The sequence below is a fragment of the Leiobunum rupestre genome, chromosome 10 (genome assembly GCF_980474605.1).
Source record: "Leiobunum rupestre chromosome 10, qqLeiRupe1.1.hap1, whole genome shotgun sequence".
NCBI lineage: Eukaryota > Metazoa > Arthropoda > Arachnida > Opiliones > Sclerosomatidae > Leiobunum > Leiobunum rupestre.
In genome coordinates, this window is record NC_143393.1 from 44030586 (window position 1) to 44046448 (window position 15863).

The 15863-nt window shown below is 36.1% G+C and overlaps 2 protein-coding genes across 3 annotated transcripts; both read left to right on the forward strand.

Moving 5' to 3' along the window:
• The first annotated feature begins 2154 nt into the window (after positions 1–2154).
• LOC149926003 (uncharacterized) lies at positions 2155–4215 on the forward strand. Its single transcript, XM_090160546.1, has 3 exons — positions 2155–2397; positions 2474–2633; positions 2694–4215. The coding sequence occupies exons 1-3, from the start codon at positions 2276–2278 to the stop codon at positions 2802–2804; spliced, it is 393 nt and encodes a 130-aa protein (XP_090016672.1). The 5' UTR covers positions 2155–2275; the 3' UTR covers positions 2805–4215.
• Positions 4216–5823: 1608 nt separating this feature from the next.
• REG (proteasome regulator gamma) lies at positions 5824–7928 on the forward strand. 2 transcript variants are annotated; one of them, XM_090160030.1, is made up of 8 exons: positions 5824–6049; positions 6159–6191; positions 6257–6433; positions 6495–6549; positions 7175–7299; positions 7365–7433; positions 7496–7705; positions 7767–7928. In XM_090160030.1, exons 1-8 carry the CDS (start codon positions 5990–5992, stop codon positions 7845–7847), a joined length of 810 nt encoding a protein of 269 aa, XP_090016156.1. In that variant the 5' UTR covers positions 5824–5989; the 3' UTR covers positions 7848–7928. The 2 variants fall into 2 exon arrangements, with proteins under 2 accessions (XP_090016156.1, XP_090016157.1); XM_090160031.1 differs by having other exon boundaries at positions 5831–6049; positions 7187–7299.
• Positions 7929–15863: the final 7935 nt, after the last annotated feature.

The window sequence follows — 15863 nt, forward strand, 5'->3', positions numbered from 1 at the left end:
TCAGATAAATCCCTTCTATTCCTTAATATACACTTACTTATGCATTGAACATTTTTGTTTGTACTGGTATTAACACAACCTCAAAACGTTTCGACCCATTATGGTGTTTATTAAACAATTACAATAGCTTATTAAACAATTACAATAGCTTATTAAACAATTACTATAGCTTATTAAACAATTACAACAGCTTATTAAACAATTACTATAGCTTATTAATCAATTACAATAGCCTATTGAAAATAATATTTTTACATTAATCTACTTTTGTCTAATAAATCACTGTAACTTCGAGACGCGTTTAGTTTGCTAAGCCTAGTTCTCCGTTTAAAATTTTGAGTCAATATCGCGCGAAACAACGTCGCCTGAAAGTAAAATCCACACAAATCAGAATGATATATGTGGATTTGGATTTCAGGCTTTAATGATTCCCACCGCTAGAGATAGATGGCAACATCGTCGAGTGATAACGTTTCAGATTTGAAGCAAAATTTTTGTCCCGCGACTACCAGATTTCAATAGAGTGTTGTCGTCTGATACGATTTTGAAAACTTGTAACGTCACAGCTGTAGTGTTAATAGTGGCCGCCATGACAGTTACCGTTTTTTATCAATAGGCAAATTACAATGGTGACGTCGCAGGGTTTCAGACGACAACACTCTATAGGCCTTTCTATAAAGTAACATTGGCTTTCTTGTTTAGATGTATCGGGTGCGTCACTCGTGCCGTAGAAGTGACGTTTCACTATGATAGCCAATAGTAGGTACGTTCAGCAGCGCTCATCGGACTCACCGATTCGGCGATTAGTAATCGCTGAAATCGGGTTCCTACTGTACGCTTTTTCGCGTTTCCGGTTTTGACGTCACAATGGTCATCGGTGTCTCACCAAAGTCATCGGCTTCAAGAGCCGGTTTTTCCGATGACTGACGTCATTACTGACGTAAATCTACTATAAATTCAACGCCATTTTAAAATAAACACCGATGACAATAAAAGCGTTTCATCAATTTACGACGTCATTAAGACGAAAAGGCTCATCGGTGGAAAATATAAATCCAACTCGAGTTGATCAATGTTGGTGTCTAAGGCCTTGGGTCACCACCACTTTGTATATATCAAAAAACAAATTCCCAACTCAATGGTGACGAACCAGACTTGTAAATAGTGTATATTTTTAAGAGAGTCCACTGGACCCGGACCCCTCCGCCGATCCATTTTTTCGACGAGTCCAGGACTCTTCCCCCTTTTTTCGCCCCCCTCGTTTAAATTTATATGTTCGTTAATCTCTCTTTATTTCTCCATTTTATATTCGAAAATAAATGTCACCGAACCAGGCTAAGCCTATAAAATTTTTATTGTAATTATAAACGAGACAGTCAGAAATCGAACGGCATATATTTTTATATATATTCGCACGTGATCGGGTAAATTAAAATGCTCGTAAATATTTTCACAACTAATTTAACTATTAAAGTCTTCATTTCAAATCCATCGGACTTAATTTTTTTCTACCTTTATTAATTTTAATAAAACTAAATTTTGGTATTCAATGGCACGGGCCACACCTGTTTAAGTTAAAAGAGGTTTTTCCGTGGTAGGCCTAAGTTTTCCAAATTTTTCATTGGTCATTGTCAATTTCTATACACTTTTTTTCGCGGTCTTTGCAACCCCTCTTTTTGGCCGCCCACTAGTCGGCCATTACCTGGAACCACCGGTGGGGGGGTCTAGGCTTGGGTCTTTGGTCCTAGGATATGGAGAATGGGGGTTAAGGGGGGTAAACTCAACATGAACGCGCCCAGAAAAATTCCCAAAAAAAGAGTGTATAGGCCTCACAGATAGGGGTCAGGGCCCCAGGGGAGCTCTAGCTCCGTGGAGAGTCCGACTAATATTCGGAGAGCTTAAATAGTGGCGGTCAGTATGCACTATACAGATATCTCAAAGAGAAAAATAATTCTACATTTTATTTAATTCTCGAAATTTTTCCTCTTTTTACACAGCTAACGATATAATTTCAGGGAGTCCCGTGGACTCTTTACCCCCTTCTAAAGACATTTTTTTAGGAGTCCCGTGATTTTTTTCAGGGGTTTTTGACGCGTGGACTGCCGCTATTTACAAGTCTGTGACGAACTTGACGAAGGGTGGCGCGCGAAATTAAATGCCGCAAAACCGTCTGCTTTGATTTCTGTTCCGAGATATCTCAAACATTTGGACTAAGCTATTTCGTTTAATGTGAATTTGGTTTTTTTTTAATAAAAAGAAAAGTTTAGAAAAAGAAATGGAACAACTGGATTTAAAAGAGATAAATGGGAAACCCCGAGCGGCTTCAGCATCCGAAATAGAAGGCCAACCATCTACCAGTACACCCAAAAGACACAAAACGCGAATACAATTTTCAATGTTTGTATTCTCATTAATATTATTATTCAGTCAAATAAAAAAAAAATTAATAACGTAATGTAAATAATTCTTACAGACCAGGCGAAAGTACACCGTTAATAGTGCAACCAGAAAAATCTATAGAAATTGTCGTAGATTCAAATAAAGATAAGAGTAATAATGAAGAAATGTCACTTGTTCCTTGCCAGCCAATTGAACGGCAAACAAGTGAGGAAGAAGAAGAGATATTAGAAGTGGTAATACCTTGAAAATATGGGCACGAATGAATACAATATTTTAAGATAATATAATTACAGCTAAGAAGAGTGGTTAGATCTTGCACAGACAATGATCTGTCAAAGCGACCTACAGCCAATGAAATATTAGAAATGCTCACTCAATATTTAGATGATGATAATTTGGATTAAGCGAGCAGCTTTTTTTAATGTATCATTTCATGTGCCATTTAACCGTGTCGTACTACCTACAAGCTGTGCTCTTCTACTACTCAGAAACTCTCAAGACTTTTCATATTTTTCTCCCATGAAAGGTAGTTGTAGTTCCCAATGTTTATATAACCAACCATAAGTAACATGGTCATATTAAGTATGAGACTTGTAGCCTAGTACATTCATGTTTTTACTACCACTTTTCACCACTCACAAATTAGTAGTTTTTGTGGGCTGTGTTATCTGTAATGGTCTCCCAAATTCAAATTCCGCCAATCATATAATAATAGGATATGGGTTATAAACTCCACCATGACTACACCCAAAATACGATAAATTAATAAAAAATATTCACAACGGATATTTTATGGTAATAATGAAGAAATGTCACTCGTTTCTTGCCAGTCAATTGAATGGGAAACGAGCGAGGAAGAAGAGACATTAAAAGTGGTAATACCTTGACAAGAATGATTCGGAATTAATATTATATTTTAAGATTGTATCTGTTGTAAAATTTTTATTTTATTTATTGTAATTTCATCCACATTCATGGATTTTAACATCTATGATTACACAAAATATGTTTAGTTCCTTAAAGACAAAGCGATTGTTTCTAATAATCAATTTTATGTTCTGATTCAAAAATCCATTGCTATTTTGCCAAATTTAGTGTTAGTTTTTATTTTAAATACATTTACATTTAAAATTTTGCTAAACCCTTAATTCTATAAAGCTAGCAGATGTGAATGTTCTTCTTTCACTGAACGGATTGAGTAAACCATTTACCCAAGTGTTATACTAATTGTTAATATGTTACTTATGATATAACATGTAATGAGAAGATTTGTATGACATTTAAAGGGTAACACGAGGGGTCGGGTACAACTACAAAGTGGGGGGCGAGAATTTGTTCCGGATTATTTTCCCCATTCATTCCCCCTCTGCGTCACTGATAATTTTTCCGTCTCCTACGATAGATAGATGGCGACACATTTCGTATATCCGAACCCTTCCCTACCGAAAAATCTTGTACATTTTAAAATTTGGCATTACCCAAATCTCCGCCAAAGGATGTTTTCTTCAACCAAAGACTTTTCGCCCGTCCCCTTGAGTTGCCTTGTTACAACTCTAGTTTTCATATGTAAAGTGTCAAAGAATTATATGGTGTTTTCAAAGTTTTATATAAATGAAAATATTTTTTTATTAATTTAGTTAGAATTGTAAATACGCTTCAAACTTTAGAACTTTTTAAGTTATTTGTTTATTGTAAAGGGAATATTACCTACTCCCAGCATTTCATAAATCAGAATACCAAAGATAATAGTTTTATTAACTAAGCTGCATTACAAATAATTGCGGTTTTTAATGTTTGTTTTGTAAATTTTAAATATGCAACCATAATATTATTTACAAAAATATGGTATGTATAGTGAAATCATTTTATATTGAGATGTATTTTTATGTAATAATATACTTTTGTATTGGAAATTATGTTAATGACAATCCAATTTATTTAAAGATATATGTGACCAGGCTTGAGGAGTTGAAAAAAATTATAGTACCCCGTTTGTGTTTCGAAATTAATGAAGAATAGAGTGCTTTCAATTCGAAACTCAAGACGTCACCAATGTAATTTGCCTATAGAGTGCTAGCAGTTGATGAGTTTTTAAAAGTTAGTGACGTCACAGCCGTAGGTTCCGTAGCGGTTGTCATGAAAACTCGTTTTTTATCAATAGACGTTTAACATTGGTGACGTCGGAGGGTTTCAAGCTGCTGGCACTCTATTGAAGAAAAAAAAGGTAACTGTCATGGCGGCCGCTATTAATGCTACAGCAGGCTGTGACGTTACAATTTTTAAAAATCGTATCAGACGAAAGCACTCTATAGGGAATGGGGGTTAAAGGTTCACAGAATCATTCGAAAACATTCTGCCGAATTTGATGTAGCTCCTCCCTTTCCGTAGAACCACACCTAAAATTTAAAAGATTCTGTGACCCTTTATCAGATAAAAACTAATTATGGACACGCCTGGCTAAATGGCAAATAGGACACTAAGGGTTCTGTTTCTGACGACAGGACTTTTTAAATTTGCTAAACCTATGAACTTACGTATCGGGAATAAACGCTTCAATAAAACATCTTCAAGGAAATTGCCAAGAAGTAATATTTCCGAGAGACGAGACCTGCCAGTTTACCGTTTATATAGTGCTTGTTGAAATAAAGGAAACTTTTCACCGGTGAGGTATGAAACAAGTGTTCCCTTTTAACTAGGTAGCTTTTTTTGACATAGTAAAGCTTAGCAAAAACACTACGTTATTTTTACAGTACATTTGTGGGTCCTGGTTCTAGAAATATTACTTCTTGGCGATTTACTTGAAGATGTATTATTTAAGCGCCTATAGGGTGGATCATAGAGATAGAAAAGAAATAGAGGCACTATTGTATCTGGCGAAGTTGACTGCGAGTGCCGACCCCCTTTTCGCCAATGTAGGAAGCCATGAGATGGGCAGATTACGTGGCGCCATCGACGCGTGGTGAAATGAAATACATTATGCCTTTTTGAAAATCAACTGTCATTTTTTTCAAAAATAATAAACTTTATTTTGGTGCACATGACAACTAGGCCTTCGCACCATACACACCCTGATACAGATACTCAAAAACAAAACAAAAGAAAAAGAAAAAATATATATACAGAAAGATAAACTGTCATTTGATGTAAACAAAGAAAGGATAGATGGCGTTGCAAATTCGGACCATCTCCGCTTTCATGCATGCGCGGGGGAGGGAGGATAATTTTTCCCGGTCTAAAACAGGGGTGCTTTAACGCGGTAATCTTCCCTCTATTTCTTTTCTATCTCTATGGGGTGGATTAATGTAATTTTTAAATAATTTATATATAAATAATTTTTTTTTGTGCACCAAATTATTATATTGATTCTTTTTATAAGATTTAGACTGGGTCACAATGGGCGATATTCCTGTCTAGTCTCTGACACTAAGCGGCAGGTTTGGAAGGGAAACGCAATTTTGATAGGGCTGCCATGCATTTTTTTATATATCTCCTTAACAATCGGCACATTGGATGATTGTACAGTGCAGGCGGTTTAGGCTTAACTTTCTTATTCTATTTATAAAAACTTTTAATAGTTTACAAGTAAAATATGGATGATTTATATGAAACCGCAGCACGTTTTAGAAAACCAAACCCTGGGACCCAATTGGCAAGCACATTTTTTTACTCTATAACATATTATATTTAAGGTTTCTATGACAAAGGTTTACTTCATATTCTTTGATTAGGGAACATAACCATAAGTTTTTCATTTGCAGGTAAATGATTATAAGGAAAAAGTCAAATCCGAAGTAACAGATACGAAACTTTTAAGTTAAAAATCAAGTGTATTTAACTGTTTTTGGATTTAATATAGGCAGAAGAGCTTGTGTTAAATCAATTTCCCAAGAAAATATTGGACTTAGAGGCTCTTCTAAAAACTGAGAAATTTAGCTGGCAAGAACTATCTTCCGTTCGTTCAGAACTTAACATTCCTATCCCAGAACCTTTGCTATTATCGTCACCCAACAATTATTTGAACCATGGAGAAGAGGTGCATTTACAGAAAAATATTTCCTATTAAGAATGTCTTTTATAATCTATATAATTCCTAGAATGCATCCAAAAAGAGAAAGTTGGCAAATTCATTAACGGACAATAATATCACTGGTATAAGCGCTAAACATTATTTGGGGTGGTAATATTGTAACCAAAAAAAAATAATATTGCATACAAACGGTCTGGGACTAGGCCTCTAGAGGATGATATAATATTTTGAAGTGTTGTTATTTCCCAAAATCCCTTTCAACTATTTGGGGTAGGCAAATATCAAGGTAGAATTCTAAAGCCAAATTATAAGCATTAAACCGTATCATGTAACCTTGTTATTTAGTTAAACAGTAAATAGTTCTGTTAATTTTTCATGAATCTTAGTGTTGAAACAAAAGATTTAATTTAAAATCTAATCTTTACCCAAATTAGAATTCCATTTCATTATTTTTTTCTGTTAATTAAGAGTTGATTATTTTTGGTAGAGAGACAAACTGCGAGACCCTCAATCATGCCTAACTATACTATTCTAACTTAATAAAATGTCTCACGCTGTGGGAGTCGCAGGTGAATGTTTTAATTTAAAGGCATTTTGAAACTACTTTGTTTTTCATTCATAATTATCTTATGAGAAACATATTTGCTAAATATGTCTACAATTGCCAAAGGCAAGCTTTAGTCCCAGCCTTTTTTATGAAATATTTTTATTTTTGCCATGATTTAGGTAAAAATCTTGATTTTTCAGATTTGGTTTCAGGAACTAAAGTATTGGTTTTACCCAATGGCACAGTGCCTTTAAACCAACGAGTCACGGAACTAATCGATTTGGTTAAGCCATGGATCAGGCAGCTTGTAGAGGATACCAATTTGGTTTGTTTTAAATTTAGTAATGTTTTCTAACTTAATTAATAATTTTCTACATTTTTTTTGTATAGTTGAAGATGTGGATTCAATTTTTAATCCCTAGGATTGAAGATGGTAACAACTTCGGAGTATCAATTCAAGTAATTGCTTTTAGATTTAATAAAATAAAATTACTCAAAATTTAACTTGCATAATTTTGTAGGAAGATGCTTTGGGAGAAATTAGAACAGTTGAAGGTGAAGCTGCGGCGTACTTTGATCAAGTATCAAGGTATTATCTGACCAGAGCTAAAATCATTGCCAAAGTGGCAAAATATCCACACGTGGAAGACTATCGCAGAACAGTTCAAGAGTTGGATGAGAAAGAATATCTCAGTCTGCGTTTGGTTGTCAGTGAACTAAGAAATCACTACGTGAGTTTGTGAAATTTTGTGTATTAAGAAATTGATTGAATGATCTTATATTTAACTTTAGGCCACACTGCACGATTTGATCACCAAGAATTTGGAAAAAATAAAAAGGCCTAGAAATTCAAATTTGGACACCATGTATTGATGTCCTTTTAAATGAAAATAAAAATCACTAAATTTTCATTTCCATTTTGGTTTGGAAGGTTGAAATCTTTTTAGAAAACAATTGTGGTATTTTTCAGTATTTCAACATTGTAAAAAAAAATTATTTTAATTATTTTAATTAGTTTTGCAAGTTGTATAGGACAACATTTTTTTTAATTAAAATTTTGAGTAGATTAATATTAGGTTCTATTTTAAATAGCTTATTAAAATAGGCAATTTATATGACTTAATGGTTTTTGTTGGGGCACCTAAACATTAATTTTTTTAGTTATTGAGTAATTCCACATGACACAAAAGTCACAAAGGCATTATAAGTCTCTAGATGACTTGGACTTAACCTTCCTTTCCTAATGGAGATGGGGTTTCAGTAATAACCTTAACAGCCCCATAGAGGGCTCTGATTTAGCTCTGTAATACCTTTCTTAATTTGACTGCCTGAGATCCGATTCAAATCGGTCTCTTAATGTCATTACATGAATTCAAGGGTTTTATTTTTAAGCTGAAAAATAAAATAAAAATAGTTCAAAGCAGGTTTTTTCAAACCAAATTAGTTCAGCAATAAAAGGACCAAGTGAAGAGCATTTATAATGAGTAAATAGAACACTAAAAAGTTGGTCAGATCAATCTCAAGCCATCTAGAGCTTGACAAATTAAGTAACAACAGACATATTCAACTCCCCCTTGTAATAATGGGAAAGACTCCCAAATTCTAAATCATGTAAATACTCAAACTGCAATGAATATAAACCTTAACATTATTTTATTCAATATGAAGCCAATTTATTCACCTTTTAACTTCCATAAAACTATATCATTATGATTGAAAAAACCAAATATTTATTTGATAATGGACTTCAAAAATGAAATTGATAATTTAGTTTCTAGTATAGAGTTGTAATGTGTGGCATAACATATCTGTGACTCTCCCTGTAACATTTAGTAACATCATAAGTGTATAATATTATAGACTTATGATAACGTACGTTACATAATTTGTAAATGCTATCAAACAGAAAAATTTGCTGTATAGAGTTAATTGTTTACTAGCAATATAGATAATTAATCAATTAATATTTGATTTTGCAAAGCCTTTAAAGATGGAAGACAGCTATTCTTCAATTTTGCCACCTTTTAATTAAATATCACTAAAAACCATAAAATATAATTTAATTCTTCTTAATAATAGTTAAATCTAATTTCAATTTCAACTCCCAATTTTCCAGAAATATATATATATTTTTTTTTAGAAGCTCGTTATGAGCGATTGTGACGGGTGGGACAATTCAGTCCGCTCGTCCATTTGATTAATCAGGTGCGAGATATGTGTTACGGCCACGCCAACGGGGGGGGGGGGGGTACTTGGGGATACGCTTGGGATTACAGGAGTACGCCACTACTCCCGGCTCCAGAAATATCTTGGAAAAATTGTCAAGATAATCAAAATAGGCGCTTAAATAAAAAATCATCAAGGTAATCGCCAAGAAATAATAATTCCGAAAGCCAGGACCTGAAAGTTACTGTTTATATGGTGCTTGTTGAAATAATGGAAACTTTTCACTGGGTCCTGTAAAAAGTACGTCGTGTTTTTGCTAAGCCTTAGTATGTCAAAAAAAGGTACCTGGTTAAAAGGAAACACTTTTTGCGTACCGTGGCATTCAAAAGTTTCCTTTATTTCAACAAGAACTATATAAACGGTAACATGCAAGCCCGGTCTCTCGCATTTATTACATCTTGGCAATTTCCTTGAAGATGTTTTATTGAAGCGTCTATTACACAAGTTAAAAACACGTCTTCCTACGGCTTTATGTCATTGTCTCTTTGGATCAAATCGATGTTAACAGACCGAGAAGTGATGTTTTACTATTATAGTGAATAGAAGGCACAAAATGTTGCCAATTTTCGAGACTCGAAAATCCCACACTTCCCGGCAAAAACAAACAAAAACAAAATAGCCATACCCCAAGGTTTATATGGCCATACCAAAGACAATTTAAACTCGTACCCTAGATTCGAATACTGAGAGCTTTCCCATTGACGGTTTTGTTACGAAGCGTTTACCCTTTTCCGGCACGTGACCTCAGAAAAATCGGGCTCCATCGGTTGCGGTAAGGCGTAAACCATGGAGCGAATTTTTTCTGAGTTCCAACGGGAAAAGGGTAAACGCTATCGGCAACGCGCGAGAGAGTGATTTCGAATCTAGGGTACGAGTTTAAATTATCTTTGGCCATACCCCATCCATTCATGTAAACTCCATAGAAATCGGATAACAAACTAGAATGCTTAATCGAATGGCTGGCAGACCACCGATTAGATTCTTGGCTAAAACGACAGTAACACCATCTACACCGCGCGCACTAAGCTTATTTTTATGTGAATAACGTAGGCACTGATGCAAATAACCATTTATATACAGGTGTTGTTGATTCATTAGTGGTCTTTTCCACTTTCTTTAACGGTTTTAGCTGTAAGTACAGAGCAAGATGTGGTTTTCGGATTCATATTTTTCGAAAGGTAAATACAGCATTTCTTTGTTATTTTACGAGATGATAAATTATCTTTTGAATAATTGTTGTAACTTATCTTTATTATTAAAAAAATAGTTTACGGTATTTAGGGGTAGTTAGGCTTAGCCTTTGCTATCTAATTCTGTCACTCTTGTAAGCTAATGTTATGCAATTATACGTTACCTAGCTAGATCATATCCAAAAGTTAAATTTTTCTTCTCAGTTTGTTTGGGAATTTTACCTTGGTTGCATAGGCCTAACTATTTATAATTCTTAGTTTATAGGAGGTTTTCAGTTGGCTTCTGTTAAAATTAGATGTACTTTTGTTTAGAGAGACTGTCTTTGCTAAAGGATTATATAAGGTATTCACCAAATATATTCTTGCTGGCTCTGATGTCTGTGCAATAACTGGTGGCTTTTACCGGGGAGTCGGGGTCCGGCTCTTGTAATCCTTAAGGGCGGTGGCGCACTGGGAGATGTTAGCTCTGATCAAATGGTCCTTTCTCCACCTCCGACTTCGGTCAGGTAGGGGCTGGAAGTTTCGACTCAGGCTAACGGAGAGGGTCCGTGCAAACTGGCCGCCTCGTCGGATTGGGTAGCCTGCTGTGGGGCAGCGGGCCTCCATATGAGGACACGGTTTTCCTGTTTCCCGGCCTTTTCGAGCACGCCGGGATCTCCGGTGCCAGCTGTGCCGGGTTATGTGGACCGCTGTGTGCTCGTCGCTCCCCTTTAGGAGCTCTCATTGACACATTACCTACGTAGGTAGGGTGTCGGCTGGAGTTGCTACAGCATCCACTCTTAATCCCACTGCTGTGTGCGAAATGGGAAATGGTCCACCCATTGCTGCACCTTCTGCTGGGTTGAGTGGCTTGCGTCAAAGGTGTGACCATCAGTAGTAGGGTACTACTACCCATGCTGGATTTGTCACCTGTCCGGGCTAGGTGGACGCTGGCGTAGGGCACTATGAGGATAGGCCTCCGGTGGTATGGTCTCTGTTACTGACACACTGGCTCTGAGGTCTACATTTAGCGTTGAAATAATACCCAATGTATTTACTAATTTAAAGTATTAAATATAATTTATTATACGTTTTATTCGCTCGCGTTCTACATGTCGAACAGTCTCATCGGTGTGGTGTTTTCTTTTCAAAGCATTGATACTGATCTTGTGAATTTAATCCTTACGGCAGTAAATATGAACTTAAATTGAAGTGACCCATTATTCCGGATTTACCATCATTTTATCTCACACAACCTTCACAATAGCTTCATTTTCAAGATATTTATTGCATAAATAACAAGAGTTAGCTGGGTGGTAAATTTTAAACGCGGTTACATGAAGAGCGGCGGGCGCGTTTTAAGTCAACGAAGGCGCCAAATTGTAAGACGCGTTTCGGGTACAACGTTAAAACCGCGAATACGACACAACGATTGCTCGTATGTAAAATGTTTATAAAACATTTTTTGTAGGAAATAGCTGAGCCCTAATGTTCGTAATTGGGTTTCTAGCCGTACATACAATACTAACGTAGATTTTCGTGATAAACCATTACTGTGCATCGGTTTCCCTCATAATCATTGCGGGTAAAACAACTATTTCTAACAGTAACCTGTGAAAAGATCTGTTTTGTTTGAGTAATTACTCCTAAAATATTTAAATAACCAATCTTCATTTTTTATTTAAAAAAACTAGCTTTCTATGATTTGAACATAGATATAGGAAACGTATATAAAAGTCTAGATAAAATATTTCAAAGGGAGTGAATACGGAGGTGACAGCTAGCAGAAACGCGTAATTTCTGCAGGCTATCCTTATAAGGCGCTATCTATCGGTAAGAAAGCTCGTCCTATCGTCGCGAGAGCCCATGTCTCCTGCTTAAAAATTATACTAAAAGTCACCAACAGATGGTGTCTAAAGACTACGGCCTGCGGAAAGGTCAAGAACTTACAAGGAGAATACCCGAGGTGGTTATCACCGATTTTGTTGAAACTTGGGGGTTAGGTAGACCTTATGGTAGTATGAAAATTCGCCAAGGGAAAAGTTGTAATGGGCTTTAGCTTTCCTATGGCAACCCAAAATGTTTTTGACCTCTCCATTTAAAAAAGCATGGGATTTTCTAGGTTACCCAAATTTTGTAAAAATTTAACCAAAATTTATCAATTTTAGCCAAAATCATTGATAAATTTTACCCAAAATAGGTCAAATTAATCAAATTTTTTAAGTAAGTAAACTGAGAAAATCCCATGCTTTTTTAAATGGAGATTTTTTTGTTTTGAGAGATCAAATACATTTTCGGTTGCCATGGGAAAAATAAAGCCCATTGCAACTTTTCCCTTTGGCAATTTTCATACTACCATAAGGTCTACCTAACCCCCGAGTTTCAACAAAATCGGTGATAACCAGCCTTGGAAATAACGGTGGTCAAGTGGTCAAAGACCAGTTTATTAATTGCTCAGACCAGTTTATTTATTCAAAATTTGGGGGGTCACTGGTCACCGTGTCCAGTTTATTAATTCGAAATATTAACAAAAAATAGAAGGTGACCAGTTTAATAATTCGAAATAATATAAAATAATAGGAGATGACCAGTTTATTAATTCAAGGTTTCTATTAATTTTGATTTCCCATTAAACCGGATTTCTATGTACCGCGACTCGGCGTACTACCGCTGCGGCCGCACGTCGAGGCTTTATGCAGAATCGAAACTTTCGAACCCCCTCTGCCCTCAAACCCTCAATCCTCTAGTTCCCTTTCCCCCGAGTACGGTAGGCTACGCGGTAACGGACCGGGGACTCTGGAGCTACGGGGCCTAGAGCAGAGAGAGAGAATACGGTAAATTACGAGGGTCTTCTAGGCTATGGCAGTAGTCTTAGGTGAGATAATACTATATTGTACTATTCTTGTGATACTAATAAAATAAAGTTAACTATTTTGAATACGTGTAAAATTAATGTTACCAACATAATCTAACTTAAAATGACATTAGAACATTTTATATGAGACCAGTTTAATAATTCATAAGCTAGGGGGTCACTGGTCATGAGGACCAGATAAAAAAAATAGCTTATTTCCAAGGCTAGTGATAACCACCTCGGGTAGTCTCCTTGTTAGTACTAAAATGCTAAGAGAGTTCGCGCTCTTGGTCACGTGCCTTCCTCGGTGTCTGCTAGGTGTCAATTCCGTATTTTATGTTAGGCTTAGATGCCCCGAAATTTATCTAGACCATTATATACATTTCTTTTATCTATGGATTTGAAAGAAACGCGTTTTCTAGTGCGTTCTTTTATTTCTAACACTAACCTGTGAAAAGATGATTTCTTTTGCGTATTTAATTACGCAATTTTGAGCCATTCTTCAACTTTAATTAAACATAAGTCGCTTTAAAGATAAAAAAAAAACCGCGTTAGCGTCGAGCTAATAAAAGTCAGCCATTTAATCTTAGGCGAAATAGAGTGTTAGTTCACCAGTGTGGCGCAGATGGCGTAACTTTCGTTGCCAGCCAAACGTAAAGCATGGGCCAAAGGCAGGATTTTTTAAAAGTTCTAATCGGACCACGCGACAAAATTTCCAAAATCGTTCTAGTTTGTTATCCGATTTCTATGGTAAACTCCTCGGAAAATAGGCCAAACGTTTTGAGACCAAATAAATAAATAAATTGACCTTCGAAAATTTAAAAAAAAAAAATGGAAAATCCCACGCAAAAATAGCCATTAAAAATACCACCATATTGAATTTATTCCACGATTTGGCAACACACTGATTCACTAATTTTAATTTAACCCCCTTTTTGAAAATTGGTCCTCCTCTGGACCCACCATAGAGATAAGACGTGACCGCGAGTGCCTACCCCCCTTGTCGCCAATGTATGAGATCATGAGACGGGCAGATTACGTGGCGCCAACGCTGACGGAAGTTTCACTGATTTTTATTAGGCACCCCCCCCCAGACATCAGCATTTCGGGGGGGGGAGGGGTGGAACCCCCAAACCCCACCCGCCCTTAAATACGCCCTTGCGCCAAAAAATAAATTACATTAAGCTTTTATTTGTAATTTGAAATCGCCGCCTACTACTAATAACTCGGCCAATAGATAGGTGACGCCAAGGAAATCCTGCCCATCTCCGCTTCTCGTACATGCAACGGGGGAAGATTAATTTTCCCGGTCAAAAGTTAACTTCTCTACTTCAAGCCTTAACCATAGAAATAGAAATTAGACTAGAAGCACTGCCCTTTCCGCCAATCCCAAGGGAAACAGGCGAGCTAGAAGGCTGACATTAGGGTGGAATCGCAATGTACGCGCCATCTGACAAACGCATTAAACATTGTCGCCATGGCTACGACGCGAATTTTGAAGAGGGAAAAAAAGACGATCCACTGCGCATCACGTTGTGCGCAGCGTCGGTCTTTCGTGTATAAATTTGGCGCCTAAAAGCATATCCGCATAAATGGTTAAAACACGGACTGTAAATTTTAGAGGACCGGTATTCCCGAGGTATTTTACGCCCCGTTCACCGATCAGGCTGACGGGAGTCGCTCAAGGTCATAAAAAAAACTAAAGCGCGTGTCATTCGGTCGGCCAGATTTCCAGATAACATGCGGGGGGGTCTATCTCTATGCGTGGTACAAATGACCTTGACGGACTCTCTCTCTCTAGTTCGAAGTGATTGATGCTCAGGGAAACCAAAATTCTACAGGGAAAGGCTACGCTTTACTCGTCCTCTAAAATTTACAGTCCATGGTTAAAAACTGCGCTTTTTCACATTGTAAAGAGAGATCTGGGAAAGAAATAAAATTATCATTTCATAAGTATGTAATATTATAGTAAATATTTTACAATAATCTCGGAATAAGTGATTTTTTTTACACTAAGATTTCCTCTGAGAAATGCTGAATTACTAGGAAAATTGGACTGCATCTTCAATTACTTCATAGGACTTTGTGTGTAGTAAACATTTTCCGCCGGATGAAATTTACTTTCAAAATGGAAGGCACCATTTGAAAGTAAATGCTGTACCTACACAAGTAAAAATTACCCTATACATTCTGAAATAAAAAACTAACTGAAATATGAATAATTTCCTTATTAAAACAAGAATTTGAAAGAGCTCCGAAAAATATCTATTCTAGAACAAAGCATATTTACATCTTCTAGAGTATGCCAATTTATTGATTTTAGTAATTGTTATTTAGTTTCCTTATTTATCAGAGGTTATTTCAGAAAACTTACGGAAAAAGTGAACTACCGGAAACCACTCACTTTGTCTAATACCAGAATACTGATGATAGTTTAAAAGACACTGAAACCAAGATTTTGGAATCTCATGTAGGCATATTTTAAACCACACTGAAATAATTAAAATTTTGTTATTAACTGTGATGATTTGTGGTATTTCAGACTTACAATGATTGCGCAAAGTTAACGTGTGACTTAAACGGTGACACCGTAGATATAGTAGATTCTTGAGATTTTATGATTTTCCTAAAGCTGTTTAA

What these genes read in the sequence shown, in the direction of transcription:
- LOC149926003 (XM_090160546.1), top strand. Translation starts at nt 2,276, where the DNA reads ATGGAACAACTGGATTTAAAAGAGATAAATGGGAAACCCCGAGCGGCT. An exon ending in ACGCGAATACAATTTTCAAT is followed by an intron (nt 2,398 to 2,473) that starts GTTTGTATTCTC and finishes TAATTCTTACAG; the next exon opens with ACCAGGCGAAAGTACACCGT. An exon ending in AAGAAGAGATATTAGAAGTG is followed by an intron (nt 2,634 to 2,693) that starts GTAATACCTTGA and finishes ATATAATTACAG; the next exon opens with CTAAGAAGAGTGGTTAGATC.
- REG (XM_090160030.1), top strand. Translation starts at nt 5,990, where the DNA reads ATGGATGATTTATATGAAACCGCAGCACGTTTTAGAAAACCAAACCCT. An exon ending in AGGAAAAAGTCAAATCCGAA is followed by an intron (nt 6,192 to 6,256) that starts GTAACAGATACG and finishes GATTTAATATAG; the next exon opens with GCAGAAGAGCTTGTGTTAAA. An exon ending in AACGGACAATAATATCACTG is followed by an intron (nt 6,550 to 7,174) that starts GTATAAGCGCTA and finishes TTGATTTTTCAG; the next exon opens with ATTTGGTTTCAGGAACTAAA.